Raw genomic sequence first — 26,122 nt, 5'->3', positions numbered from 1 at the left:
TGCAAGTAATGATGGGAAAGCAAAACCAGCCCCCAGCTCAACAACTACATGATCAAATTAAAATCTTAGCATATTACGGATTGTACTAATTGTACATACCTTTCCTGTCGCACAAATCAATCTCCCCTCTTTCGATTTGTTTGGCAAGAACCAGCGCTGGTGAAACAAGTGACACCCAGGAGGGTATTAGTCTGAGAGTGGTGAGCAAACGGCATTAATAACGCAATGCGGTGAGCAGACAAACCTTCCCTTCCGACGATTTTATCTGAGGGCCATCTGCCATTACTCAATGCCAACGAGAATCAGAACCGTTACCTTTGGAGCAACATCAGGCTTCGGTGCGTACTCCACTCTGCGTTCCGTAATCTGCGTTATTTCCAGAGCGTCGTAACTGATAATTTCCGATGCCATCCGCCATGGTTTGTTCTAGACAAGTGGTGCTGCCTGCTGGGCGAGAGTTTGAAATTTGAACTCAGCGACATTGGGTTCAATATCTATCAGCTACGTAAACATGAACGGCCCCCTTCAAGAACCTTGTCATATCGAATCCCCCGTCCCAGTGGAGGTTTGCCTCAGGGTTACCCATGAACAGCCTAGCCCATCACGTTCTTGCTACAGATTGCGAACTGTCACACTAGCATAAGGGTAAGTGTACGGAATATTGGACACGCCGTTGTGTCTCGTTTTGATTTATTCTGGGTGTTGAATAAACCTCCTTCGTGGAGTACTGACGATCATGAACCGGGCCGTTAACATGAGCTTTTCTTTTACATGCGCGGGAAGACTGAACTCGCCAAAAGCCGGGAACCTAATGTCTACTTCTAGTGTGGAACCCAATCTATTGCAACGCGCTTGATATGTTGCAGCATCATTCTAAGCCACGTGCAGCGTATATCTTGCTGCAGAGATGTAAATGAACGCCATGTGAATCCAACTGTGGGATGCCCCAGTGCACTTCACCAGCGGCATCTTCACTGGTATGTATCATGGGGCCAGAGATACTTATGCGGCAGTGGAGCTGCAAGGGGCTATTGAAACACGACTGCGCAAGTGAGGTACCATCAACGAAGATGAACAAGTTGTAGAAGCACCATATATGACAAGGAATGTAAACCAGATGCTGATCAAGATGGCCAAAGTACCGCGCACAAGCGCGCTGTGTGTCAGATGCCAACGCACAATGACATCGCACGTAGATAAGAGCATGCCAAATATATGAGCATAATGGACGGGTTATCTATGATCTGCATTGCAACAACCGCATCTATGCCACGGGAGGTTCAGGACCAGACCGAAGCGATTCGCGAAATGGATGGTGTGCATTGACACGTATCCTTGATCAATCTTACTGAGCGCGACGTGCTTGAGGTTCCCTTGAGCCATCAGATCAAGATACTTGACGGCAGGCGTCGCATTGTCTTTGTGCCCATTTCAGCACATAGTCGTACGATCGGGTACTCCAAGAGAAATCATGTGCAGCGTGAGGGTACAAGGACCGTGACTATCGGTGCAGAACAAGAACGCCAAGATATACGACGCTTGTGTGATTGAGATAGGGATAGTCATGATAAAGAATATATCTTTTCTAAGAAGCTCGTTATCATCACTGGACTTGGACGTCTGGACACCCATCTTACGTTGAAGCTCACCGCATCATCGCGCGATCTAACAGATGACCATCCACGCGACCACATAATCCATCTAAGCCCCATATAACTCAAACTCCCATGGCACCCGCGAGTCCGGGAGAAGGTCACTCAACCATATTCTTCGTAAACGACATGTCGCATAAATTTTGATGAAAGACAAGTGCGAGTATGTCCCGCTAGGGATATTCGTCGCTGAAAATGTTGCTGGACGGTTGATATCATGACGACTGCCTTCATCATCATCGAGCTTATTCCTGCCAGCAAGTGTGCTAAAATGGGGTATCAAGGACGGAAGATTAAGCGTAATTGTAGACCATGCTGTCAAGGGACGAGATGAAGGTTGTGGAAATGAAAGAGGCAGATGAAGGACCGGTTGCGCATTCGGAGCAGGAGACGTTGTAAGTTTGGGTTCCTTCTGATAATAAGGAGTCAGTAGATGGGCATATTACACTATGGTCTGCATCAAGGGTCGATTCTGAAGAACGGGAAAAAAATCATAAATATCATGCACCTGAAATGTCGAGCAGCGAACTACACCGCGCCTGCCCGACTTGTCAACGATACCTATGTCGAAAGACCACTCCCTGCCCATGTTTCGAACTTGCAAATGAAGCCATTTATGCTTTAAGCCCAAGTCTCTGTCGCCGGGACCTGTATTAGGTGGAGACTGGATGAAGGTCATCCGGAGAGTTGGGGACTGAATATGAAGGACAGTTTGATGTAGGCTATAGCCAATATTTGGTTCATCTTGGTCATCGAGTGGTGGCATCGAGCAGAGGACAGCAGGTGGAGAGGGAGGTGGTAACGAGGACGCATCGTTCAGGAAATGTATGAACGAATCTGCGGCGAGAGACCCATCTACCTGCTGTGAGAACAGGGAAAGGGGTTCACTGCTTGTAGAAGAGAATAGAGAGATGATGTTCGGTTGTACGGTGTTGGTGAACATCTAGGTCAAGGTACTCGGTACTTCTGATGCATGCAGTTTCTAGTCTCCCAATAAAGTCATAACAGAAGAAAAGACACTCCTTCCCAAGTCCTTCCTTTTATATCATGCAGGATTGATGCAGGACATTGAAAAATTCATCTATATTACATAGCAATTTCTGTCAAAGTGGATGCACAACGAGAAATGTCAATGCCAGTAAGTGAGAGTGAAGTCCTGGGTGTCGAGGAATGCACTAGTACGAGCAGTGTATGCTATTAGTGTGGGTATAGAGAAAGCAAATATCGAAAGCAGTGAACGACGCAATTACAAATTGACATACGAACGCACGGCCTGCTTGAGTCCTTTGAGCAGTTCTCGCTTCTTGAATGGATCGTCTGGTAGCTTCAAATTACCCATGGCGAGGGATAGAAGATAAGTAAAGTCTGCTTGGGCGACCAAAGGTAGCTTGGATGCTATTGACTTCTTTTTCCGGTCGTCAATCTTGGCTTTGAATTGTTTCGCGAAATGCTCAGAAATGACTTCGGCCCGTTTGACGACCTCCTCGGGAACGCCTGCGAGCTTGGCCACATGTGTACCGAAGGACGAAGACGCGACACCATCAACTAACTTGTACAGGAAGACAAGCTAGGGAAGGGTTAATCGACCAGCAGTACATGGGATAGAGCTGACTTACTTCATGTTTTTCGTCATCAAGCATGGTGGACATGTGCATGTTTCTGATGTTTGGGTGGTAGGCGAAATCATCGGTGAGCGAGCCATAATGTGTGGCAAAGAATGCTAGCGGAAGGGTGCGGGTGGCAATTTCGTGGAGGACAGCCTGGTGTAGTACATTGTCACAATCAGAAAATCACATGGTATGCAAGTGAGACATACTCCAGCAATTGCCATACCATCCTGAATAAAGAACCATCAATAGTGGGTCGCGAAGAAAAGAACGTCTTCTCTTACATAGGTAGAAGTGCCTCTTCCCAGTTCTCGAATGTGGGTCAGCCGAATATCCGTTCAAAAGGGAAGATAGCCTACCATCGAGTATTACCAGTGATTTGGGCGTGGCATCCCGCAAGATCTTGCAACTACTCCTCGTTTATAACCGAGATGCCAAGTTGGGGGATAGCACTCACCACTCGTCCAGTTCAACTTTGAACGTACTTGAATTGGAAAACATGTTATCATAAGCACCCATCCGCGTGAGAATAGCATCGATCGGACAAAGGCTGCATTGGCGTCAATGAACGCTTCTTGTCAAAGGGGTAACAACAACTCACCGAGCTGACTTGGCGGGAACGAGCATGCCCAACTGCGCCATGATGACACCCGTGGCTGTCATGCGCATGACCTGAGCAGAAGAAATCAGGATAAATCTCTGGAGCGGTGTAACTACCCACTGTGGATTTTCCACTACGCATGGTACGATGTAAGTCAGGCATGACAAAAAGACAATTCTGACTAACCCCATGTTCGGACCTGTCAACAGCGCAATCCTGCCGAGATCGCCGCCCAATTTGATATCGTTCGCAACAAAGCCCTCCCGCAAGCTCGCTAGTGTTGGATGTCTCAGCCCTTCAAACTCGATAAAGGCAGCATCGCCTTCTACGAACTCAGGGCGACAGCTTGGCTCGCCCATAGCGACAGATGCCTTCGCGAGGCTGAAGAGGCAGTCGAGTTCGGCGAGGACACGCACGGCGCGAAGCCACGTGCCTCGGTCGGTATCGAATTCGGCATAGAGACGTCCTTTGAAGGACTTTACCGCCGCTGAGCGGTTCTCACGTGCTTCTTTGAGACTTCGAATTGTGGGTTGAAGGGAAGGCACGATCCAACGGGTAGCTGCCTGACGTTTCACGGTAAGCTATGCTCCCATGGCGCGCATCCTGATTTACCCACCTTGGTACCGCTGCTTTTGACCCAGTCCTTTGGGACTTCTTTTGTCTCGTTCGCCTTCGTCTGGACCAGATAGATCTCCTACCAAAAGGTATAACCGTGAATATTAATTATTACGACAAGAGCGAATCCTGACTTTGTTCCCCTGAGCGCTATGCCACCACGTAAGATTGCGCCTATATCAAACTTATCAGCGCAAACAGCCTTCTCAAGAAGCACAGACCTACCCAAGCTTGTTCTCAAACTTCTTGAGTTGCGTGTCCAGCGTTTTCTCAAGCTCTTCAATTCCACACATGACTTCATCGTACGTCTCATCCTTGCCTGCAACAGGGAGCAGCTCATCTGTTTCAAAATTCCTTTATCATCAGTAACATCGAACAATAAGGGACAGAGCCGAGTGATCCATGAATGACACGGCAATACGCACCCTTATCCACAGTAAACCGCGATTCTACGTTCTTCAGATTGGGTGTCAAATCCGGTGCTGATCTCAAAAGTCCGAGGATCGTCTTCGAATCGAATGACTCAGAGCTATCAGCGAGCTTCGCGAGCCCGCGGCTAAGCTTCTTGAAGGCCTAGGAGGCGAAAGGGAGTTAACATCACAGATTGCACAGATCTTGAGAATGGCATATCAAGTGGGGTGGTGCAGAAGGCCAGATGAAAAGCCATCAAATGTAGTCAACACCTTGATCCATGGATCTGATGCGCCCACAATACAAATTCATTTTGCACAGGAAGATACGTACCGCCAGTACCTTGACAAAATCTTTGACCTTGCAATTATTTGCATGAATCCTGGAAACGATCCGCTCCAGATCGGGGAGTCCTTTTGCGAGTTCGGTAAATTCTTGCTCAAAAGTTGCGTGCGAGATGAGGTCCTCCACAGCATCCAAGCTGCGGAAGAGTACATCAACACTGTCATAATTTCTTTAACCCCAAGAAATGCCGTACCGTGCATTGATATCTTTAACTTCCCGCAAAGGAACGCACAGCCAGATCCTAAACAGTCGTTTACCTGCATGGTTGCTTCAATACCTTCTAGAAGAAATGGAAACGCAAAGCCCACCAAACGGCGTGATACACCTTCCCAGGAGTTTATGCAACGATCCATCTTCTGTACCTTCATTATTGAGCAGAACCTACGCCAGCACATCAGTCACTGCCGGCCGAGAAGATTGATACATTGATGAAATGAAGACTCACCTCAACATGGGCAAGCGTCTGCCCATCTAGCACAACGTTTGTGCCTCTCTTCATTGGATCATAGACATCGAAATTCCGCATCGTAAGAAGGTCCTTGTCAATGTTCAGCTGACGGAGGTACCTATTTTTAGATGTAACATTCATGTCCTGCGTTATCTTAGGGACATCCGGGATACTCACCACATCAGCGCGCCCAGGGCCTCCATTGCGGCACGGTAACTTGCCATATCCCGAATACTCTGTGGTACGGCACTCGATAACTCGGCGTCCTCATCCATCGCATCTTCCCCGCCAGCATTACCCTCAGAAAACATACTGTTCAGTTCGTTGATCGTCTGCGGATAGGTAAACCCTTCAACGTCGCGAAGGCTCGTCCACAAACAAGACCCGGGGAGGACAGATTTCAGCAGGCGTGTCGTTTGCACTGAAAGGTTTCCCTGTTCCAACAGATATAATCTGGAAAGACGAATAAAAGAAGACAAAAAGACCGACCTTCGTGAATATCACTTCCTTTGGCCGCAGCTGCCTCATCATCGTTTCCAACTTCGTCGTGCACACATCATCCTCGAATGCACTCAGGCTGAACTGGCTCGTAGCGCTATCGAGCACGCAAACTCCGAAGCTGCTCATACCATCCTTCCCATCGGCAGACTCGCGCAGGGAGATACAATGCCCCGCTTGCTCATCTGTGAGGAGGTCCTCGTCCACAAGCGTGCCGTTTGTGTAGACTTTGTTGAGCTCCCTACGGACGATCTTCTCTTTGTCTTTTCCGCCAGCGCCCTTCTTGCCTTTGTCCTTTGCAAGACGCATCTCAGCACCAAGCGCTGTCTCTGCTTGGTCCACACGGCCGACTTTATACCCTGTATCCAAATTTTGTACTCAACTTACTAGTGCGGAGAATATCAACATATACTCACCCTTGCCAAGGAATTTGCTAGTGTGCGTGGCTTAATGGGCGACCAATCACAAATATGAAGGAAGGACTCACGCAGCCCAAAAGTTGAAGCTCATCTCAGGTACGCCGACCTAATAAGTCGTGCATCAGCAATATTCTCGTTTGCCAACGGAAAATGGGGCAGTGAAACCCACCATGGACATCTTCACGCGATGAGTGAGTTTTAAGTCAAACTCCTGGTGTCCAATCCGCGCATCATCTTCGTAGAGCTAAGTGTGAGTGAGCACGCAGGCATAGGCTTTCCGAGCAACGCCTCTAGCTCACCTCCAGGAACTTTCTGCAGGCGGAATGGCCATGAGAAGCAATATGAAGGGAAGGAATGGATAACACACCCTTTCTGAAAAAACAAAATCTAGTAGGAAATTAGCAGAGTTCGAATATGCCTGGATTCAAGCACGATACATACAGTGTCAAAGTGATCTTGCTTGATCTGTAGATAATGATTAGCGTCAAAGACGCCATTAAAAAGTATTACATCCCGCGTACCTCCCAAAACTGTGTAAAATTATTACAAAGGCATCAAAATAAAAGAAAGAGATCAGCCGCACCTGCGTCTCAAAAGGCGTAAAGTCTGTCCATGCTTTCTTCGGGATATACAGCGTGCGCGGGTCATATCCCGGTTCACCGGGGCGAACGCCGTCTTTCTGTAGACCGTATCAGCAACATGAAGCTACTAGACAATACTCGAAAAGAGAAGATGAAAAGCACGGCGCACGTGTCCATTCAGCCGAAGGAGGGTGTAGCATGGATGAGTTTTCCATGCGTATATGCGCATGTATGCGTTGGAAAATGTTTCCACTCTCCGTATAATGAACGACGGTTGAAAAACAAGGCGATGCATCTCCTTGGAACGAAGTTATTAGGATCACTCACATCCCGCACATCGACCAAAAAGAAGAACGGATCCTCGGTGGCCTTTTTCTCGTTCTTCTTCTCTTGTGCGCGCTGCTCCGCCTTCGTCAAGAACATGGTGTTTCCTCCCAATCCATTCCCACTTCCTGTTTCACCGCTAGCTGCTCCAGACTTCTTCGGGGGAGGACGCTTTGGCTTCGCAGATCTCTTTGTGGGGGCATCCGATTCTTCACCGGACTGGTCGTCTGAGGCGGCAGATTTGGACGACTTTGAGCGCGAGGAGGCGCGCGACGATGAACGCTCGTGCTCTGAGTCAGAATCAGGGACAATAAAGTCATCGTCATCGGATGCTCTCGAGTTCTTCTTAGATGCTGTTCATGTTCAGATAAATCCTGGACTGAATATGGAGCTACTCACGTTTGGCAGGTGACTTGCGGAATTTGGTCAAGCGCGACGAGAACTGCGAGCGCACGTCTGCATCCTCCTCATCCTCTTCATCTGAAGTGGGAACCGAGGGGGTAGTTGCTATGCGCGGTTTCTTTGTGCGCCCGCGTGAAGGAGAGGATTTGTCATAGTATTCAGGGGACGAGGTGCGGTATGCAGCTTGTTTTTTGCTCTTCCCTGGAAGAACCTGTTCCTCCTCATCTGAGTCAGCAAGAACGATCTTACGCTTCGTTAGGCGCGTCTACAGTGACGTTAAACTGTCAGGCACAACACTTTGAAGCAATTTTAGAATGCTCACATTCGCGCTCTTCTTGACAGACGCAGCGTCCTCGTCATCTGACGCCATGTCGACATCTATAGGAATGGGGTCTGAAGTCGGTGGAGTGTCCTTGCCGCTCTCTGCATCGACGTCGATGTCGGAAGATGGTCTTGAGTCTGGTGTCTTGGGAATGAATTTTTGTTTTGTTTTAGCAACCGAAGAAACCTTTGTCGACCCAGAGGAAGTTTGAGTCCCTGGTAAAGTGGAGCCTTTTCGCGCTGGCGTCGCACTGGTCGCGTTCTTTGTTGCTGGAACCGAACTCGACGTGGACGTGCCAGGTTTCGCAAAAAAGTTCATAAGACTTTTCTGCGTCATGCTATCGTTAGACTTTTTCTTTGTAGGTGCGAGTGGTGCCATTTCGACGTGTCGAGATTTTGAACTCGGACAAGCTTAAGACGCGTCGGAGCGCGTTTTGACATTAATATTTGTATTTATTTGACCCGGGAGATCTACCCGGAGTGCGTAACGAAAAGTCACGCCAAACTTGAAGCCAATGCATGAGGGAAGGGGGAGATAACCCATTCATCTCCAAAGCTATGGCACACTTGACCCCAGACGGAGTCTTGACACGTAGTGCAGTCTGAATTCATTGTTGAAGTGGCATCTAGTGCTCAACATTCAATGATCATTCGGAACTCACCCCGGCTTCATCATGATCTGAATGACTCCTGCACAAGACTTGAATCGATTACAGCAATTCAAGGCCAGACATCTTCTTCCTTGCAGCATTGCCCTCTATTGCAGTTCGCGGGTGATGGGGCAGTTGTGATCCTTACATTGCGCGTTATATATACTTCATAATCTTCCTCCGTTGGTGGTATGACATGGCCATGACGCGAACACGTCCGCTAACTCTCGACTCGTCGAAGATCCGTTCGGCTCCAGCAATAAAGAACGCGTCGTCGCCGAGCTCGAGCTGCCGCAGCCTGTCTCCAAAGCTCCGTAGAAATCTAAAAACAACCTTTGTTTTGTCTTGCTATGCACACAATATTCGGCATCACGGCATGTTGCGACATTGTATCTCGGCCGCAGTGCACTCGTTGATCATCATCATCTTTTCTTCTTCCAGGGTTTCAGGCGGTTCCTGCTCCTCCTCTCCACTCGTTCCCCCCACGCTCCCTTGTGCAATATCACAATAATGAAACAAATTTGTCTGTTTAGTTCTGCGCTTGCTTTCCTTACTTCCGCTGTCTTCGTACAGGCGGCACAACAGGGTGCTACTTGGTCGGTTCACACTGTCACAAATTTCATTGTGCAAGGCTGACTTGTCTCCATTGTGTAGCAATTCAACAAACCTATGTTCATCCCAGTATCCTTGTTGCAGTGCGTCGCATAATCGACATCTTCCGTCACATGAGCTTTTTATAATTCAAGTACTAACTTCACTTAGGTGAATACGGATTCTGTGGTGACGGATATGTGCGTTCTGTTTTATTCGTTTCAGCACGCTGCTCAATCGTTTGCCATTATGCAGTACTGTCTCGGTGGATGCAACCCCCTTGCGTCCAACACTCTCAACTCATGCAAACCCAGCCCCATGTGTGAAAGTGCTAACGTGTGTACACTCGCTTTCCTTTCGCGCCAGTGGATCTAATAACAATTCAATATTCAGTACACACTTTCGGATACCTCTCGTATCCTTAGTAACTACACCTACTTCAATGGGAATGCCTCCGAGTATGGTCAGCACTAGAATGAATTATTTTTTTCCTCATGTTTCCACTCATGTGATCTTTTGCTTCTTTTCTATTTCACAGACTGGGTCTTGGAACAGGGATCGATCATCAATACCACATCTAACGGCGAGGCTGCAATTGCCGTCCTCCTCACTGAAACCGGTGGCGGTACTCTCCTGTCTTCAACCAGATACGTGCATTACGGTCAAATCACAGCTAGACGTGAGTGTTCAATTTTTCAAGGAGCTTCTTCGCCAGCCCGATCTCGTATGACCTACTCGTTTATTCCTTGTGACTTTCTTTATTCGCTCTTCCCTCTTTTGACCCTAACGCCTTCACAATGTGCTAACATCGTTTCTATACCTAGTAAAAACCGGCCGCTGGGCGGGCGTCGTTACCGCCTTCATCACAATGTCCAGTGTTAAAGATGAGATCGATTGGGAATTCCCTGGCAACCAGACGACTACTGGACAAACCAATTATTTCTGGCAGGGAGTCATTCGTGAGTCCTTAGCGGTTGTGTCAATCCTGCGTGAGGTATTAATGTGCTGTGCCTCCCCTTCCCTTGGACTCCATGCATAATCTATACTGTGCCCACGCCTGGTCGCATTGTTATCGAAAGCTGCACAAACCGCCGGTGTGATTGAGACTGGTCTCACGGATACTTTTTCCAACTGGCATGATTTTACTGTGAGTCTTTCAGCTGATCATTTCGCATTTGATTCCCTATCTCGGCGAACACGGTACGTACGCTTTTACAGCTCGACTCATGAGCATCGAAAGCGCACGCACTTTCAGTCGCACACTCCTTGGGTGTACCTAGTTTCGTCCGTGTTTGGCCGTGTGTACCCCTTCTCGAAATGCCGCCCAATAGTCGATGTCAAAGATTCTGCTACTGTAGTTCAATTCCCTTACTTTCTTATTCGCTCTTTATCTCAAAGAACCTACTAACTTCCTCTATCCGATAGATCGACTGGCAACCTGACTCGATGACTTTCTTGGTGGACGGAAACGTGACGCGTACGATTACAGCTGCTCAGACCACGAACAACGCGACGGGCGTGGTTCAGTTTCCCAACACACCCAGTCGCATTCAGTTGAGGTGGGTGTTCATCCTTTTTGTCCTTCTTGCTTTTTGGGTGTTCGAGTATAGGTATTGGGTTGGTATGGTTCGCCTCTTCCGACTTTCCCCTGTATCACGCGGTTCATCGTTCGCAATCATAGAAACACATTTCTGACACCTTCCTTGCAGCATCTGGCCGGCCGGTATCTCCACCGAGCCTTCAGGCACGGTTCAATGGGCCGGAGGCATGATCAACTGGAATGACCCTGACTATGTCTCTGCTGGTACGTCTTTTTGAGCCTCACCTCCCACCTTCTTACAGCTCTGAAATTCTTCTGCAGGCCACTTTTACTCGCTCTTCCAGTCTGTCTCAGTACAATGCAACGACCCCACTACACCCACTGCCTCCGACACGTCCTACGTGTACGGCACCAACTCTTCGCTGGATACCCCCAGCATCGCATTCTCGAATGCTAGCACGATGACCAACGGCGCGCATGCTTTGATAGGTTTGATAGGCGTGAGTGCCAGTGCGATGAGCATGTGGCTCGGCGTTTTGGCTGCACTTACCCTTGGGGGTTTGGTATTATGAGCTGACTCCATGTTCAATCTTGTTAAAATTGTCCGGTGTTTTTGTTTCTTGTAGGTGCTTTGTGTATGGCTACTATGTAATTCACAGGATACCCGAACATATGTAGGTCAAAAGTACGCAGACTCTTGTAAAGCGCATTGTCAAATACGTAGATATCGTTTAAAGTCAATTTGCCATCGATATGCTACTATCGTTCACATCAGATTCCAAGACTACCATGCTCTCGTCCAATACCTCCCTCCATGCTTCCCGTTCACAAAACTCGAGCTCCAGATCGTCCATCTCATTCACAAGGGCATCAACCGCCTGCTTCATCGTCCACTTTTTTTCTCCTTCCTCTACTAAATGCCCTCCAAGTCCAATCGTATCATCCATCGTTCCAGTGCCGTCAAATGCTGCAGGCAGTGGTAGCAGCAAATCATACCCCATACATGCCTGCACAAGCCTTACTCGGTGATATGTGGCACGCACAAGAGACCTAGTTTTGACCACCGTTGACATCGTCAGCATACGCACATCCTCGTTGGATGATGCCGAGCGACGCAAGTCTGGTGTTATAGGACCAAGATGAATGATGCGCGGCTGCGCGCCGATTGGCGAAGCAGTCGGGCTGCGCTCAAACCCTGCCTTGCGTGGCGTGGATTCTAGCATAGGAGGGCGTAGCGACATCTGGCCTGTATTAAAAAAAGTTGATGGCGAACTGTTGAATAAGGGCGAGACAGCAGATTGGATGCTCGATAATCTCTTTCTCGGCTTGGAGAAGACAGACGGAGGCCTGTATCCGGAAGAGTGAAGTGAACCACTCTGCACGTACCGGAGCTGCTCGTCGAGAAGCGCGGCTTTTTCTTGTGCGAGTAACTTCAATTGGAGTATGAGAGGTGTGCGGTAGCGAAAAAGGAGCTCCAGGAGAGACCAGAGTGCGTAATCAATGACTCGTGGTTTACCTAGAGGAGACGGGCGGCGGGAGTTGAATGATACCGACGGTGTGAGGAAAGACTCCGGAGCACTGAAAGGATCAATGGAGGCCATACTAAAGCTCGAATGAGGAGAGTGGATGGGGGAAGGTGGGGCAGATTGCTCAGAGGGCTCAAGGGCAAACCGCGCATCTCCGTCAGAAACCAAGGATCTAAAAAGGGCAGCCAGACGGGTCCATATTGAGGGCAGGGACGCGGAGAGGTCATCTCCAGCTCTCACGATAATCATCTTGATAATTTGGATTGCAGCTAACAACGTCAAGACCTGTTCTTTGTTCGATGATCCAGAACGATGCTTATCGTCTGATTTCCTTCGCTCTAGCGAGGAGATTGATTGTTGAGACCGGCTTGGTTTTTCACAAGCCGCCATCGCGTAGGAAAGAAGCCGCAACCATGCACTGGTGCGGGCGCCACGCAGCCATGTGTCGTGGTCGCCCACCGACGGCGCTGAAGCAGACGTTTCAAGCGAAAGAACGAGCTTGAAAACGACCACGGACAAGAATTTGTGTGACGGAAGCTGTTTCTCGATCTCAGCAATCACATCAGCCTTTTGAAAGGATATGGCTGTGGCAAGAAGCGAGACCATGGAAGATTCCTTGTGTTCAGAGCTCCGAGCTGTTTGGGACTCCAACCCGCTCCTGCAGATTTGCGTCACTACCAGATTGGAGAATGATACATTGTTGGCGAGTTGGTTGTCAGAGGCCAGATGAGAGATGGCCTCGTAAATACCAGCAAAATTGATGACCGACGCATAGGCGCTCATGATAGGCGCTAGGTCCCCGAGGAGTGAAATTGCTTCCTTGGGACTAGGTGTACGCTCGACAAGAGTGGCCTTGGAATACTGGCATAAGAAATTAGCGACTTGATCTTCTGTGTGCGATGCTTCTCGCAGAAGAATTCTCGCGATATCGAAAATCTTCTCCGTTGCAGTGTTGGGCAGTTGGCCGCCAGCTTTAACGAAAGCAAGTGCTAGTCCGAGATATTCTGTCCGCATAGTGGTGAGATCGCTCGGGGCCTTCGCTTTCTTGTGGAGCTTGTCCACTAGAGCAGCCTCCTCCTGCGATACCTCCGTAGTCAGACCACCCACTGACTGCATCGTCAATGATTCAGGAAGCTTAGACTTCGCGGCTGCACGTAGGATGATCGTCCCAACCGCATCAATACCTTCGCGAAGCACGGTTCTGGCCGATATGGAAGCATTGTACAGTGCGGGCGTCGACAACTTCAGTAGCGACAGGAAATTTTGGGCTCTGACGATGGAGGGATCGTGACCAATGACAGTTAACAACAACCGTACGAGATTGTCCATATTAAGTGATTTCGTCTCATACTCCTCAGGAAGGCTGATCATCAGCTGTTGCGAATCCTGGCTACCAACCCTTCGGATGGCAGCAATAAATGTTTCGTCAGCGGTGGTGATCATCAATGATTCCTTCTCTTGTAGTCTATTCACGTTCCGAATGCCAGAAGCATCTGGGCCTGCCATCGGATTGTTACGATTCAGTGAAGACAGCATCCGAAAGACGCTTTTCGCCAGCCAAGAGCAGTCGCAGTTTGGTTCCAACAGGGCATGTACAACCACGTCCAGTGTTTGGAAGACGAAAGCCTCCTGGTGAAAAGCGTAGAAGCGACTGACGGCATACTCGATAGCCTGCCGAATTCCCTGATGGTGTTCTTGCTCCGTATACACTTTCATGACAGATAACATGAAGAGGGAGTATCCTCCACCGGATGTAAATAGACGCCTGAAGCGGGCACTTGCCACCATCAACGCTGCGGATCTGCGGTCAAATATGGACCACAATAAGAAAGAATCTTGGCTTACCGATGAGCGACTGGCTTACAATCCCAATATCATCTCCATGTCTGAGCAAGATTCGATTCAAACCATCTATGAAGATGGTCAGCTCGCTGCGATCGCTAAGATGGCTCGACATGGATCTGAAAATTTGGGCTATGAGAAGAAGATGACTCCGCGAAAGCATCAAGGAAAGGGGGGTCAAGATTGACTCCGGGCCATCACGTTTTGCAAACAACTGCCGCGGTACGAAATCTGGCAACTCCAGAAATCTTGCTGATGACAAAGCGTCCGTCGACGGTAGAACGATGTGCTCCATAGTCTTCCGAATGACTTGGACGTCCTGAGGATTTCGCTTCAACATGGATAGAAACAGCCGATTCTGGGCCACGCGGATCATTGTGATTGATATCAACGATGGCGGAATCTCGGATGTATTTTCACTGAGAGACAAAGCCTTCGGAAACATTGGACCAGATGGAAACGACGTCGTGAACCATAAGGACCCGGACGGCATGAGGAACAAATCCATCTTTGCTCGCCTAATCTCCCTTATGGACATCTCGCTGACCTGGGTGACTAGGTTCGACAACAGAGCAGCAGCAAGAGCGAAGCTGCGAAGTGCACCTGTCGAAGTGACTTCGCGAGCAACGAATTTAAGGTATCCAGCGAGATGGTTGAATGTATAATGAGCCATGGCGGGAGGAAGGAGGTGATTTAGATGCAATAGCCCTCGGACAGCTGTCGTGGCGGCTTCTTCATTATTGCTGGCAATCAAATCGAGGATGGGTCGAATGAAAAGAGCAGGCTCGTGCCGTAGTAAATCCATGACACTGTCGCGAGCCGCACATGAGACGTCAATGCAAGAATCGAGAGTCAGAGAGACCAATTGAGGGAATAGAGTCCCGAGTGCAGGAACAAAGACTGCGCGACGCTTGACGCCACGGCTTGTAGGATCTGACGATCGTCTACTGAGGTGGCTGTCAGATACATCACTATTGGAACGAGGTCTTGTTGGCGAGGATATAGGGGATAATAGAGGTGAAGACTGAAGGCGCTCCGTGGCGCCAGCATTTCGATCTTGAAGATTGCTGGGCAAGAGTGATAATGGCGTCCTCACCCATTCGCGTTTCTGGTCCGTTGGTCGTTTTTCATCCAACCATCCCACCTCAGCTAAGCGCCTACGCAGTTCTTTGGGCATATCTTCGTTATCATCATCCTCCTGCGCTGGGACAAATAGGCTTGAACCGATGTCGGTTGGAACAAATGGCAATGGGTCACGAGCTAATTTGAAAGGTCGACGACGATTTTTATCCGACAAAAAAGGCTGAGATAGAATCTGGAATCGCATATTCACTAGCATGTTCAAGCGTTGAATTGCAGTGATCTTCATAGCACTGTCTTCACTGTAGAGTCGATGTTAAGATCACGCGTTACCAAACAAGGTTCGAACTCACTTCCGCAAGTCGTTCCTGATGAGTTCAAGTACACTCTCTGGGGTCTTCTCCGCACACTGCATGACCAGAAAAGAAGCCTAGAATACTCCTGTGAGAACCATCGCTCGTAAATCAGGGTAGGGCACGCACCGAAAGCACTGCGCGCGGTTCCGCCCAGTCAAAACATCGTGCCCATAAGAAAGGTCCTACGAGCAAGTAATCTTCTGGTGTAAGGCAGGCGGAAATCACCACTAATAAATGAAGGGCTTGACGAGTGATGGATCGTGGTAGGGATGACAGTAACACCATTCTCTCATGCAACATGTCCATGAGAATAGTCCTACGTTCAGTACCGTCCCCAGAAACATCGATGGCACTGGAAAACAAGAACATTGTACTTCGGTGCTGTATATTGTTAACATCAAGAAAAACAAAGTGAAATGTAAATTCTACCTGATAAGATACTCGAAGACTGTCATGTGTTGACGTGTAAATATCTTTGACTCTGTCCAGCACTTGCGAGACGTCACTGAAAACGTCTTCATCTACAATCAAAGGTCCATCGTCGTCCACCACAGCTCCAACATGCGACCGTAGCAGCCATTCAATCGATGATTGCAGCCAAGTCGGACTACCTAACTTTCAATCGTCGGTTACAACTGGGAGGAAAATGCATACCGCTTTATGGATCGTGTAAGCAATCTGATTTCTGTGAACAGGATTGAATAGAGCAAGCGCATGGAGAGTGGTAGCAGAGCAGTTCGTTCCTGTACAAGGCAAATTAGACCATGGGCCATCTCTCGAGATCGAAGCGTTTCCTGCTTACTTTCGCTTCTAATAGCACACCTAAACGCGCTTCAAGCCTACTGAAAAATTGGGTTGGTGCAATGACCGAGTCATCAGGGTGCTGTAAATTGAGTTCAGCACTGTCTAGAATATATGAAGATCGACTCACCGAAAAGTCTTTGCTGATTCGCGGTACCGCCTTGACACGCGCAATGAGCTCAACTAGTATGATCATCTGCCCAAGCCTTGCTTGCGCCCACTTCCTCTGGGACCCAGGTTGCAAAACGACAGCGGGTTCATTCATCAGGGCTACCAATATCATCTCCGTGTCTCTCGTCCAGAAGTCGGGAAGGAACAGCGAGATAGCAGCAATGACTCCAAGTTGATGGCCAATCGTGAGCGCCTTGGAAGATGCTGCACAGGTGAAAAGTGGTTTGAAGAATACTTGAGGATATGTGCGCGATGCCTTGTCTAGAATGCCTGTGAGTTCCGGATGATGCAGAGGGGGCGGATCTGCGACTATTCTCTGATATTTGATCAAATGTGCACTGTGCCATAGTTAGCGAGTCGGAACACCCACCTCTTGTAAACATGGTATGAAAAACGTGAACAGCTGACCGCGAAGCTCATCCGGTAAGTGAAAGAGCGCGGTTAAAATTCTGATGATTGTGAGCCATTCACCCTCAGAAATCCGTTAAAGAAGGAAGCTTGAGCTGTTTTACTTTAGAGTGATGCTAAGAAGCACGTACAAATTGTTGCATCATCTTTTCCATAGACGTCTTCCACTCAGACGTTTCCAGCAGCTGCACGGTAAGACCGCAAATGACGCCAAACATCTCGTGAGTAACCCTCTCAAGGCAGAGCAACTCGATCAGGAGCCGAGACACGCTGGCGCGGGCATCCGAAGCCCGTTTCCCAGTCAGACACGCCATCTCAGGAACGACGCGCGATTTCAGGACATGCAAGACGCTCTGCATATCCAGATGCTCCGACTTTACGGACGCGCAAAAGAGAGCTGCAGCATGAGCAAATGTTACGACAGCTCGGGAACGGATAGCTGAAATCATAGGGGAAAAGGATGCTGAGACGGGTAAAGGCGACCAAAACTCCTACGTATAAATGATTGCTCAGCTGTTGCCCAGCACGCTGAAGAAGGGAGTTATACCTGGAGAAGTTCATGCAGGACTTTCCGCTTTATTGTCAAAGGTCCATATTCAAAGCACCGGACCAAAGCTTCAACCACCAAAGCTTCCCTGACTTCCGGCTCGCTCACACCGACCAACATCACCGGGGAGCCATCGATCTCCGCTGAAGCGAGAAAGCCCGCTATGCTCCCACACGTCCCGCCGCGAAGTTGCAAGATGATGTCTCTTAAGATAGCCGCTTCACGGTCTTCCGGTATCTGAAGTAATGTTGTAACAAGTGCCTGTACTAGAGAAAGGAACGTATGGGCGTTCTGGAGCTCAATAGGGCCAGTACGGGGAAACAGGAGCGATGTGAGCACACTAAGAACGCGAGGCCGAAGGACGGATGGCATGGACGCGGCGTCGCAACACCAAATACATCTCTCGATAGTAAGCTACAAGCTCGTGAGCAACCTGAACAGGCAAAGCGCAATGTCATGCCACGTACATCATCTGACGTCGCCTGCCAGGTCTGGACAGCAGCCTCGAAAGCTTCAATTGCAATCCAGCAATCGTCGTCCACATTCGGATTGCTCTCGCTCGATAAGAACGGCGTCAACAGAGTAGAAAGGACAAGGGTCTCGTGAGGAAGATAAATCGAGTTCTTCGACGCATAACGAAGGATAATTTCATGCAGTGTCATGATAAGCGAGGAGTTCTGCCCTCCTGACACTGTGGAGGGAGGCCTCTTGATGATAAGCCCTTTTTGAGTTGTCTGAGTCTGCACCATAGTACTCCCAGTTGCAAACGAATTTAGAGTCGTACTCGACACGAATGGGAGGTGCAACGAAGAGCCCACTGTGCCCAATGTGCCGTCTCGCTCATTTTTGTTCGGTCGCGACGTATCCGGGACACGAACGGACCAACAAATCTGGAGTAGTTCATCTGCAAATCTACGAGACTCGTCCACTGCAGCCTCGCGTGCATGCTCTACAACATGTCGGAAGCCAAGCCGCGGAAAACGAGAGAGCTTGGGAGTATGTGGTCGGGAAGGGCTTTGAGCTATCCGTGCAGACGGAGGAGGTGAAGCTGGGCGAGGTGCTGCCAAGACATGTTGCCGCAGCTGTTCCCAACGGACCTTCGAGGGTGTTCGAGTCGGGGCGTTCCCTGAGTCAGATCGTTCAGTGACAGGCGGCTGAGTGTTGGAAGACGAGCTTGATGCCTTGAAAGCATGGGTAAAAGTAGGGGAGAAGGACTTCTTTTTCAAAGGAGGGCTGGAAATGCCACTTGCCACTGAGCGCGCCGACCTTTGCTCGTCGACTGTGTAATACATTGGGGACTCGACTGGAGGTTCTCCCATCCAAGTTTCTGTTTCTGAATCATGTTGATCTATGAACGGGTCACTGATGTTGCCGTTCTCAAAACCGGTGAGTTGCAAAGTCGAAGAAAGACGAGCGTGAACATCTTCCTGCCAGCTGTCAATGTCTTCAGTGACGGTGTTGGCTAATGCCTCGGGCTGCTGGCTCTTGCTTGATGATGATCTGGAAGTGACCAAAAATCCTTTCTGTAAATCGGAGGAATGCAGGCGTCTCTGTAAAGGTCTTGAACCAATTGGACGACTCGGACGCGAATGTAAGCCCTGGTTTCCTGACATTCGGAAGGGTCCTGTTACTAGTAGCTTTTCGCCTTAGTGATAGTTTGGCAAGGTAGTACCCGGACCAGTACGTGTGTGAGCAGGAATGCAGGACGCTCATAAGAATGGCTATAGAGGCCAAGCGCTAAGTGGTATGCGGCCTTCTAATTGAAATTGGAAATAGGCTTCCACTTAGGCGCTAAGTTATGAGATCACTTTTCTCAACAGTACACTCGACAAAACCCATGATTACAAGCCCCTACAGGACGAACAAAACAGCGACTACATGAGGATGGAAGACAAACGTTACTAATTATTATCAACACGGGGATGGAATGATATCTTTTCAACACGAACGGAATCCCGAAACTGGAGAGTATCAGCAAACAGACGGCTAAAACATATAAGTGACATACTTAAAACAAGAATCGATAGCATAAAGACTAGTGCACGCGTGCTGTTTGTTTTGCCTAGAAGAAGTCCAACGAATCCATTTCTTGAAGGGAGTTAAGCATTAGAATTACGAAGAGCACGAATGGGCGATATAGTGAGTCCATCCATAGGAAAAGTGGATCGTTCAAGCATAGAAGAATGGTGTGAATTGTGCGGGTGTGTTCGCGCGTGTGAAAGAAGAGAATGGCACACGAGAAGGCCTGTATGGGCGAGTGTCGTTGCTCCAGCTGCGTCGAAGGGATTAGCTTTGTCTAATTGAAGATAACAGTTCTACCTCGAGCTGGTTGCGGAGCTGGATCTGGAAATCGTATCAGCAACATGGGCCTTGAGATGATATGTAACAGGGTGCGGCGCGAATGAGGCAATATGAAAGGTATCGCTGGGAAGACCAGGTGGGGAGTAGAAGTCGTCGACAAACGAATCGTGCGCAACACAGCTAAGACCGGAAGCCAAGGGTGGGAAGCGGCGAGAGCCAAAGACAAAAGGAGCAGCAAAGGGATTAAGTCCGGCATCAGATGTTTTCGGTAGCATGGGAGACTGGGCATACGCAGCAGCAGACGAATCAACGGGATGGATATTGTCTTGGATGAAATGGACTTCCAGGCGTGAACTCCCATAGAACTGCCGTTGAAGTGCGTCTTTGGCTTCCTGAGCATTGAAGATGTTCACATATTCGACCAGAGCACTCGTGGTTCCATTGCCGAGGGTAGCAGAATCCATCAGCTTCACTTCCTTGATGGGACCGAAAGGATAAAACAGAGGATGCAAGTCACTGGCCTGAGCAAAGAGAAGAGTCGGCAACTTTGATACCAGCAACTTCGAGGAGGGTGCCAATGAGATATTCCATTGTTTGGTAGCGTAGTGGGGCGAACTGGTGGTCGGCGGTGCGGGTTGATGATCGAGCTCCATTTCGGGGAGTGACGAAGGGTTCGAGGATGCCAGCATCATCGTTCTGTCTGCGCCATCTAGGAAGCCTGTCACGAATGATCAGTAAGACATTATTTACGACCGGATTCATGTCATACCTTGAGAGCGTTGCACGACGGCCCAAGATACATCAAGAGTGTGTCCTCTGCGGTGCGTCAGTGAGTTGGCTCTGAATCTCAGAGTGAATGCTTTAATACTTCATTTGCGTTCGCGAGAGCGCATTCATTGCACGTTTGGCTTCTTCATGACATGACATTACCACGAAGCCGCGACGGCGAGATGCGTTGTCGACAGTAGCGAGAATCACAGCGTGCATGACAGTGCCAAAACGCGAAAACAAAGCGGAAAATTCAGCCCTAGTAACTCGTGAGCATGAAAGATGACAGAACCAATAATATGCACACTTAGTGAGATCAAAAGGCAGACCGAGGACGTAGAGATTTCGACGCGCATCTGAATTTTTGCCAGCGTTTGGGGACGACATTTTGTTATTGTTGGCGGGTGTCACAATGCTTTTAATGGCGCATATATGCACTGTTTAGTTTCCTCGTATTGAAAAGTACTCACATGGAGGATCCACCGATGCTGTAACCAGACATACGTAGAGCTTTCCTGTGATGTGGTCAGTTGGTACAATCAGGTGACAGCACACAAGTCTTGCTTAAAGGCATCGTGTGTGAGAAAACATAGCACGCAGTACGGCGTGTTCGTTCCATCACGATGAATCTCTGCACGCTGGACCGGACCTATTTGGGATACATGTAACTAGATCAGGTGCAAACAGGAAGGTGACAGAGCACGAACCAACGGTGCTAGTAAACATGGATTCGACGTCCTTCAACTTGACTACATCAACACATACAGTTAGATCAACTTTTCCCTGCGTGTTTAGACCAACCATTTTCGGGAAAGTTCTCAACCTTGATGGCAAATGTATCGCGAGTCATGGGGGATGAAACTAATATTGTGATATAAACAAACGATTGTGCTCGACAAGAAAGAAAAAGAAGAGTGCGATGTCTAGCTGTTTAAGGCTACCGTCGTTTGTGCCACGAAACCTGCAAGCGATGATGGAAAGAGAACAAGAAAGAACGGCAAAGTCCGCGCGTGATTTGGTCGTATTTATGTACGCGACTCCTCACGTGAATTTGACATTTGCCATCTTGTTGACCGTGGTCCGTGACCAAGTCCTTCCTACAGGGCCTTCGGTAAATCGGAGCAGCAAGCGACAAGACCGTGACAATCCACACAGCTGCCGCGGACGGCCATCAAATCTATCACCATTGAGTTGAATCCAGATTCCAGGCATGTCCAGGAATATCCTCCTCCACCCAACCCTGCCATCCTCAACCCAACTAGTGTTAAGACGCGCAGGTTATGAAACACTGGACGATCTCTCCAGCACTTCCGCGGAAACTCTTTCTAAGGGTGCGTAGCATATTCATTTCCGTCGATCTGGATGGAACAAGATATAACCCCGCAGAACTGGGGATTGATATCTCCGACTCGCGAACCATAATCACCGCATCACAGCGGCCTACAGGGCCGCCTTTGAGTCAATCTTTGGCTTCCTTGATATCTAGATCACAAAGTTTTGCGTGCAGCTACGCTGCTGTGAACACGGCACTCGGTGGCGGTCTTCCGAGGGGACGCATACTAGAAATATCTGGACCCCCAGGTAGCTTCAAAGAAGCTCTTGCACTAGATTATGCTCGAATTTTTGTCGAGGCAAACGAGGAGGTTATATATGTTGGTAATATATGTTGTTTTTGACGTGTCAGACCGCTTTCTGAAAAATGAAATGTAGATACCCAGAATATGACAAGTCTTGCCACGATGAAGAAAACCTTCAAAAGTACGCTACACGTCACGCACTGCCGGGATGAAAATAATAACAACGATAGATTCCCCCGCGGCTGCTGACTATCAGGACCTCGTTCGTTATACACGCCTCCATACCCTGCCGGATCTAATGTTATTCATACACAACCTAATACCTGAAATTCACGCAAAGGTACGCAGGCAATCGATAACGTCAACACTAGGCATGAATAGACAGATAGACGGGGCTTCTCGTTCTCAATTCAATTTCATTTCCGTTCCTATCTCATCCAGATATTCAGTCCTTTAAACGGACAGCACTGCTGGAGAAGATCCGTCAGATATTTTTGCAAGCAAGTGCATCGAACAATCTGACAGTGAGAGCAAAGAGCGCCGCGCCATGATCAGTTGCCTCATTCCAATCACAGATTATCACAACTTCACAAATGTCAACGAAATTGCTCAATGCTGATGGCTCGCCAGGAAACTTTGAAACAGGAGCAAAGGCGGTGATGGTACCACAACTAGGTAAGCTCGCCAAAACAGCAATGGCACACATTGCCCACTCATATGCACAGGTTCAACTTATCTACCGAACGGTCGATCCTATCGATTGGTAATTGTGCCAGATTCACGAACAACAGGGCAAGACAAGATTCATTGGGGTGGTTTCCAATGCTAACTTCCGTGACAGAGCAGTACAGCTTCTTTCATCTCCTACACACCAGTCAGGACAGGCGCGGCACCAATATGATCTATGTAAGCGCAGCCCGTGCATGCCACATCGATAATTTGATGATAGGTTTATCGCCAGCGCACCATGGAGCGTGAAGCGTACCATTATTCACGGATCTTAATATCCATCTTGAGGTGCAGTGATGACCTCGTCAGGTGTGATAATCACGTCCATCTTCCAATCATGGTCCAGCATCGGCACTTGTCCATGTTCCAAAAGTTGCTGCTCCAAAGCTAAAGCGACTTGAAACCGCTCGTTAGATTGTAGTCCCGCGCTGCTCATGATGTACCAACCTAGTAATGGCTTTGATCGCCCGGTAGAGGAAGAATATGATGATATGAATTGATCGTAGTAGCCCTTTCCATGCCCAAGCCGCGAGAGCGAACGGTCAAAGGCAACACCTGTAACAAAAGAGGATTATCTCCACGAATCGTGTTGATGCATGCATACCGACCTGGCACGAGGATTAGATCCAAATCATTACAGTCTGCGTCGAAAACTTGGGTAACAATGAGCAGGCATGACGACTTTCCACGCAAATTTGACGTACTACTCTGGCGTTTTTTATTCGACCACTCAGGCGTTGGTTCCGGAATACCCCATAAACCAGATGGAAAGCTGCGATAGTCGTCTTCGGTGTATACTCGTACAAAGTCCATGTGGCCATCGCTGGATGTGATGCTAGGAACGAATAGAGTCTTCCCTAGTATTCTGAATAAAAAGGTGCCATCAAACTGGGGTTGGGACAACGCACGTAAATCTCCAAGAATGTTCAAGATCAAAGAAGTCGTCTGAACTTCGGCTGCCGGCATACTAAGATAACAGCTGACAGTCTTGCATTGCTGGAATGCAGGCAGCGACAGTACTTTTTCGGTGATGGCCTGTGCTTCATGCAGAGCATGTTAGTCGTCAGTAGCTCAGCGTGCGGCAGTATTTGAGAGTCACATTGGGATTGAATATCAGACTGGGATAATTCCCGAAGGGTCGTGGTTATCGCCTTGCGGAGTGCTCTTTTATTAGTGCTTTGAAGGATCGACATGAGTTCTGCCTGCCCCTGGACCAAAAATGTGAGCGAAGATCAATGCTTCAAGTTGGTCGAGCGAGTCTATGTATCGCTGAGTCCGACAAACCGGCTCGGTTAACAAGTGCAATTGTAGATCCGCGAGCAATGTTCAGTGAACGACGGTGATCGTAGATCAAAAGATGCGACGGGTTTAGGCGTCTATTCTCCGGTCCTCTACTTTTCCCAACCTCTGGAGTCTGGAAGCCTCTGCATACTTTGTTTACTTGCATTTAGCGCCCATGGAGACCACGTCACTGGTAACTCCAAGTCCTCCGGAGCCACCACCTGATGAACACCACAGTCGCGCACCAGAATTTTACGGCTTTGTAGCCTGGACTTCCACGTCCATCGTGTTTGTTCTCTATGTGCTATGGGCACTGCTACCAGATGACTATATTGTCTGGCTGGGCGTGGAATGGTATCCGAGTAGGTGAGTCACACGTCTTCTTGCATGAGAAAACCGCCCTTATTGCGCATCATATCGAGGGAGTGGGCTCTGCTTCTCCCGGCATACTCCATTGTCATCGTGCTTTTGACGTACTTTGTCTATTTTGCCATCGCCATCGCACGTACTCCAGCCTTCTCTGACCCTAGCACGTTTATTGGTGAGCAATTTCCGAAAATAATATTTGTGGCTAGGAGTTAAAACAGCAGGCAGACAACAAAGCCCACCTTCCTGCGCCAGGCGCAGATCAGGATTTCAAACATGCTGATCCGGATGCTATCCCTGAGCTGTACGACATTCCGATCGGGCTGGTCAATCGTGTGTTGTACGGACCGTGTCGTTCCCAAAACGAAAAGAGGCCGCCACAAGAACGCTCAAGCAACGGCGGCAAAATTCAATTATCCTCTAAAACCCCATAATTTAACATTGCAGCGAATGCTAGAATACAAGTGCTAGTTAATGATCAGTGAACCGTAACCTGTGCATTGAGTGTCAAATATTTGATCGAAACTAATCAACGTGCGGTCAGTTTTTAGATTAGTAGGTACAGCATCGAGCTTCCTGTAAATAAGTACATGGCATGTGCGCATCGAAAGGAACCGTTGGCTATGTTGTGGAGCGATTGGGCGGATCGCCTCGGAAGTCATTCTACCCCACTAGGCATCAGTGCGATTTAACCCCCGAGTGGGGCGAAGACGGACCTGACTGGAATGGTAATGACGAGAACCCGCCTCAGCGTAATTACTAGCGTCGTAACGATAAGCTGATTGGTTCGATGACGAAGAGGGTGCCGCTGCCGGTAGCAGTACTGAGAGTACAGGGCATGTTCTTTTCGATTCGTCCCCACCCGTCGATTGGGAGCCGATCCACTCAGTGACGGGTTGCGTCCTCGTGGCGAGGCTGTGCGGAATCCACCTAAGTCTTGTCGGTGGCCGGCCTGCATCGTGAACATGGTGATTTACGAGAGGCTCCTCAAACCCAACAATAAAGTTGGTACCCTGAGATGGGCCCTCCATCAGAGAGGGGTTTATGCCGTGCGTCTTCAGGTGGCGCTTGGCATTAGATCGGACTGCAAAGTGTCTATCGCACGATGGTACCGGACACTTGTAGGCTGTTGGATGCCGCAAAGTCAAAAATACAGACCTGTTTGCAGGACTACAACGCACGTTTGGCTCCCGAGTGAGAGTTCATGTGCGTATTCAGACCGCTGGGGCGCGGGAATATTTTAAGGCATATTGAGCACTGGTGCATTTTGGACCTTTTAGTCGATCCGCTCGTTCTCTGTTTTGTATGTAGCGGAGCAGTGGAGTGCACGTCTTCGTCGGGACCGCCGAATGAGTGGATGTCAT

At 48.9% G+C, this 26,122-nt stretch overlaps 9 protein-coding genes across 9 annotated transcripts; 3 read left to right on the top strand and 6 right to left on the bottom strand.

Moving 5' to 3' along the window:
* Window positions 1–1,216: 1,216 nt before the first annotated feature.
* Window positions 1,217–2,673, bottom strand: DEU56DRAFT_793089 (uncharacterized protein). The gene is made up of 3 exons (XM_041352742.1): window positions 2,161–2,673; window positions 1,638–2,064; window positions 1,217–1,585 (listed from the first exon to the last, which is right to left on the bottom strand). Exons 1-2 carry the CDS (start codon window positions 2,593–2,595, stop codon window positions 1,702–1,704), a joined length of 798 nt encoding a protein of 265 aa, XP_041210354.1. The 5' UTR covers window positions 2,596–2,673; the 3' UTR covers window positions 1,217–1,585; window positions 1,638–1,701.
* Window positions 2,674–8,624, bottom strand: DEU56DRAFT_793084 (DNA mismatch repair protein Msh6). Its single transcript, XM_041352741.1, has 30 exons — window positions 8,226–8,624; window positions 7,901–8,168; window positions 7,505–7,854; window positions 7,180–7,275; window positions 7,118–7,126; window positions 7,038–7,061; window positions 6,964–6,983; window positions 6,896–6,908; window positions 6,766–6,840; window positions 6,665–6,702; window positions 6,594–6,610; window positions 6,169–6,536; window positions 5,857–6,113; window positions 5,677–5,797; window positions 5,540–5,612; window positions 5,425–5,488; window positions 5,220–5,367; window positions 4,901–5,048; window positions 4,701–4,815; window positions 4,610–4,649; window positions 4,477–4,554; window positions 4,047–4,423; window positions 3,981–3,993; window positions 3,861–3,931; window positions 3,717–3,809; window positions 3,619–3,668; window positions 3,544–3,569; window positions 3,469–3,489; window positions 3,269–3,412; window positions 2,674–3,219 (listed from the first exon to the last, which is right to left on the bottom strand). The coding sequence occupies exons 1-30, from the start codon at window positions 8,601–8,603 to the stop codon at window positions 2,899–2,901; spliced, it is 3,816 nt and encodes a 1,271-aa protein (XP_041210353.1). The 5' UTR covers window positions 8,604–8,624; the 3' UTR covers window positions 2,674–2,898.
* Window positions 8,625–9,211: 587 nt separating this feature from the next.
* On the top strand, window positions 9,212–11,577 carry DEU56DRAFT_884584 (glycoside hydrolase family 16 protein; the record flags this gene model as incomplete). Its single annotated transcript, XM_041356167.1, has 11 exons — window positions 9,212–9,470; window positions 9,529–9,569; window positions 9,637–9,665; window positions 9,721–9,801; window positions 9,859–9,928; window positions 10,004–10,144; window positions 10,290–10,424; window positions 10,545–10,612; window positions 10,891–11,024; window positions 11,175–11,269; window positions 11,327–11,577. Exons 1-11 carry the CDS (start codon window positions 9,385–9,387, stop codon window positions 11,575–11,577), a joined length of 1,131 nt encoding a protein of 376 aa, XP_041210352.1. The 5' UTR covers window positions 9,212–9,384.
* Window positions 11,578–11,742: 165 nt separating this feature from the next.
* DEU56DRAFT_884580 (uncharacterized protein) lies at window positions 11,743–19,466 on the bottom strand (the record flags this gene model as incomplete). Its single annotated transcript, XM_041356166.1, has 12 exons — window positions 18,204–19,466; window positions 17,737–18,150; window positions 17,321–17,680; window positions 17,152–17,262; window positions 16,741–17,097; window positions 16,612–16,692; window positions 16,464–16,552; window positions 16,239–16,416; window positions 15,936–16,190; window positions 15,807–15,883; window positions 14,377–15,755; window positions 11,743–14,324 (listed from the first exon to the last, which is right to left on the bottom strand). The coding sequence occupies exons 1-12, from the start codon at window positions 19,347–19,349 to the stop codon at window positions 11,743–11,745; spliced, it is 7,029 nt and encodes a 2,342-aa protein (XP_041210351.1). The 5' UTR covers window positions 19,350–19,466.
* Window positions 19,467–20,051: 585 nt separating this feature from the next.
* On the bottom strand, window positions 20,052–21,655 carry DEU56DRAFT_910968 (uncharacterized protein; the record flags this gene model as incomplete). Its single annotated transcript, XM_041357243.1, has 8 exons — window positions 20,052–20,755; window positions 20,807–20,853; window positions 20,906–21,064; window positions 21,113–21,220; window positions 21,276–21,320; window positions 21,361–21,454; window positions 21,513–21,554; window positions 21,607–21,655. The coding sequence occupies 8 exons, from the start codon at window positions 21,653–21,655 to the stop codon at window positions 20,052–20,054; spliced, it is 1,248 nt and encodes a 415-aa protein (XP_041210350.1).
* Window positions 21,656–22,015: 360 nt separating this feature from the next.
* Window positions 22,016–23,211, top strand: DEU56DRAFT_733306 (uncharacterized protein; the record flags this gene model as incomplete). The annotated part of the gene is made up of 7 exons (XM_041348328.1): window positions 22,016–22,136; window positions 22,192–22,461; window positions 22,516–22,563; window positions 22,613–22,722; window positions 22,772–22,906; window positions 22,958–23,057; window positions 23,108–23,211. 7 exons carry the CDS (start codon window positions 22,016–22,018, stop codon window positions 23,209–23,211), a joined length of 888 nt encoding a protein of 295 aa, XP_041210349.1.
* Window positions 23,212–23,371: 160 nt separating this feature from the next.
* DEU56DRAFT_254332 (uncharacterized protein) lies at window positions 23,372–24,497 on the bottom strand. The gene is made up of 6 exons (XM_041345310.1): window positions 24,211–24,497; window positions 24,020–24,151; window positions 23,816–23,968; window positions 23,720–23,764; window positions 23,559–23,666; window positions 23,372–23,507 (listed from the first exon to the last, which is right to left on the bottom strand). The coding sequence occupies exons 1-6, from the start codon at window positions 24,302–24,304 to the stop codon at window positions 23,383–23,385; spliced, it is 657 nt and encodes a 218-aa protein (XP_041210348.1). The 5' UTR covers window positions 24,305–24,497; the 3' UTR covers window positions 23,372–23,382.
* Window positions 24,215–25,192, top strand: DEU56DRAFT_939267 (PIG-P-domain-containing protein; the record flags this gene model as incomplete). Its single annotated transcript, XM_041358868.1, has 3 exons — window positions 24,215–24,758; window positions 24,815–24,933; window positions 24,987–25,192. The coding sequence occupies exons 1-3, from the start codon at window positions 24,568–24,570 to the stop codon at window positions 25,190–25,192; spliced, it is 516 nt and encodes a 171-aa protein (XP_041210347.1). The 5' UTR covers window positions 24,215–24,567.
* A 237-nt stretch (window positions 25,193–25,429) lies between these two features.
* On the bottom strand, window positions 25,430–26,024 carry DEU56DRAFT_733483 (uncharacterized protein; the record flags this gene model as incomplete). Its single annotated transcript, XM_041348336.1, has 2 exons — window positions 25,430–25,884; window positions 25,940–26,024. 2 exons carry the CDS (start codon window positions 26,022–26,024, stop codon window positions 25,430–25,432), a joined length of 540 nt encoding a protein of 179 aa, XP_041210346.1.
* Between the last annotated feature and the right edge of the window lie 98 nt (window positions 26,025–26,122).

Source organism: Suillus clintonianus (genome assembly GCF_016758775.1).
Source record: "Suillus clintonianus strain FC179 chromosome Unknown DEU56scaffold_22, whole genome shotgun sequence".
NCBI lineage: Eukaryota > Fungi > Basidiomycota > Agaricomycetes > Boletales > Suillaceae > Suillus > Suillus clintonianus.
Note: the sequence above shows the minus strand (reverse complement) of the source record. Positions and strands in the feature narration are given on the sequence as shown.

Excerpts from the sequence above, each read along its gene's own strand:
- DEU56DRAFT_793089 (XM_041352742.1), bottom strand. The coding sequence starts at position 2,595 with ATGTTCACCAACACCGTACAACCGAACATCATCTCTCTATTCTCTTCT. Across the intron at positions 2,065-2,160 it reads TTCGCTGCTCGACATTTCAG|AAGGAACCCAAACTTACAAC; the intron begins GTGCATGATATT and ends CCTTATTATCAG.
- DEU56DRAFT_793084 (XM_041352741.1), bottom strand. The coding sequence starts at position 8,603 with ATGGCACCACTCGCACCTACAAAGAAAAAGTCTAACGATAGCATGACG. Across the intron at positions 6,984-7,037 it reads AGCAAGATCACTTTGACACT|ATTTTGTTTTTTCAGAAAGG; the intron begins GTATGTATCGTG and ends ATTTCCTACTAG. Across the intron at positions 5,798-5,856 it reads GCCCTGGGCGCGCTGATGTG|GTACCTCCGTCAGCTGAACA; the intron begins GTGAGTATCCCG and ends ATCTAAAAATAG.
- DEU56DRAFT_254332 (XM_041345310.1), bottom strand. The coding sequence starts at position 24,304 with ATGTCGATCCTTCAAAGCACTAATAAAAGAGCACTCCGCAAGGCGATA. Across the intron at positions 23,667-23,719 it reads GGATCTAATCCTCGTGCCAG|GTGTTGCCTTTGACCGTTCG; the intron begins GTCGGTATGCAT and ends CTTTTGTTACAG. Across the intron at positions 23,508-23,558 it reads GCGATCAAAGCCATTACTAG|TCGCTTTAGCTTTGGAGCAG; the intron begins GTTGGTACATCA and ends AGCGGTTTCAAG.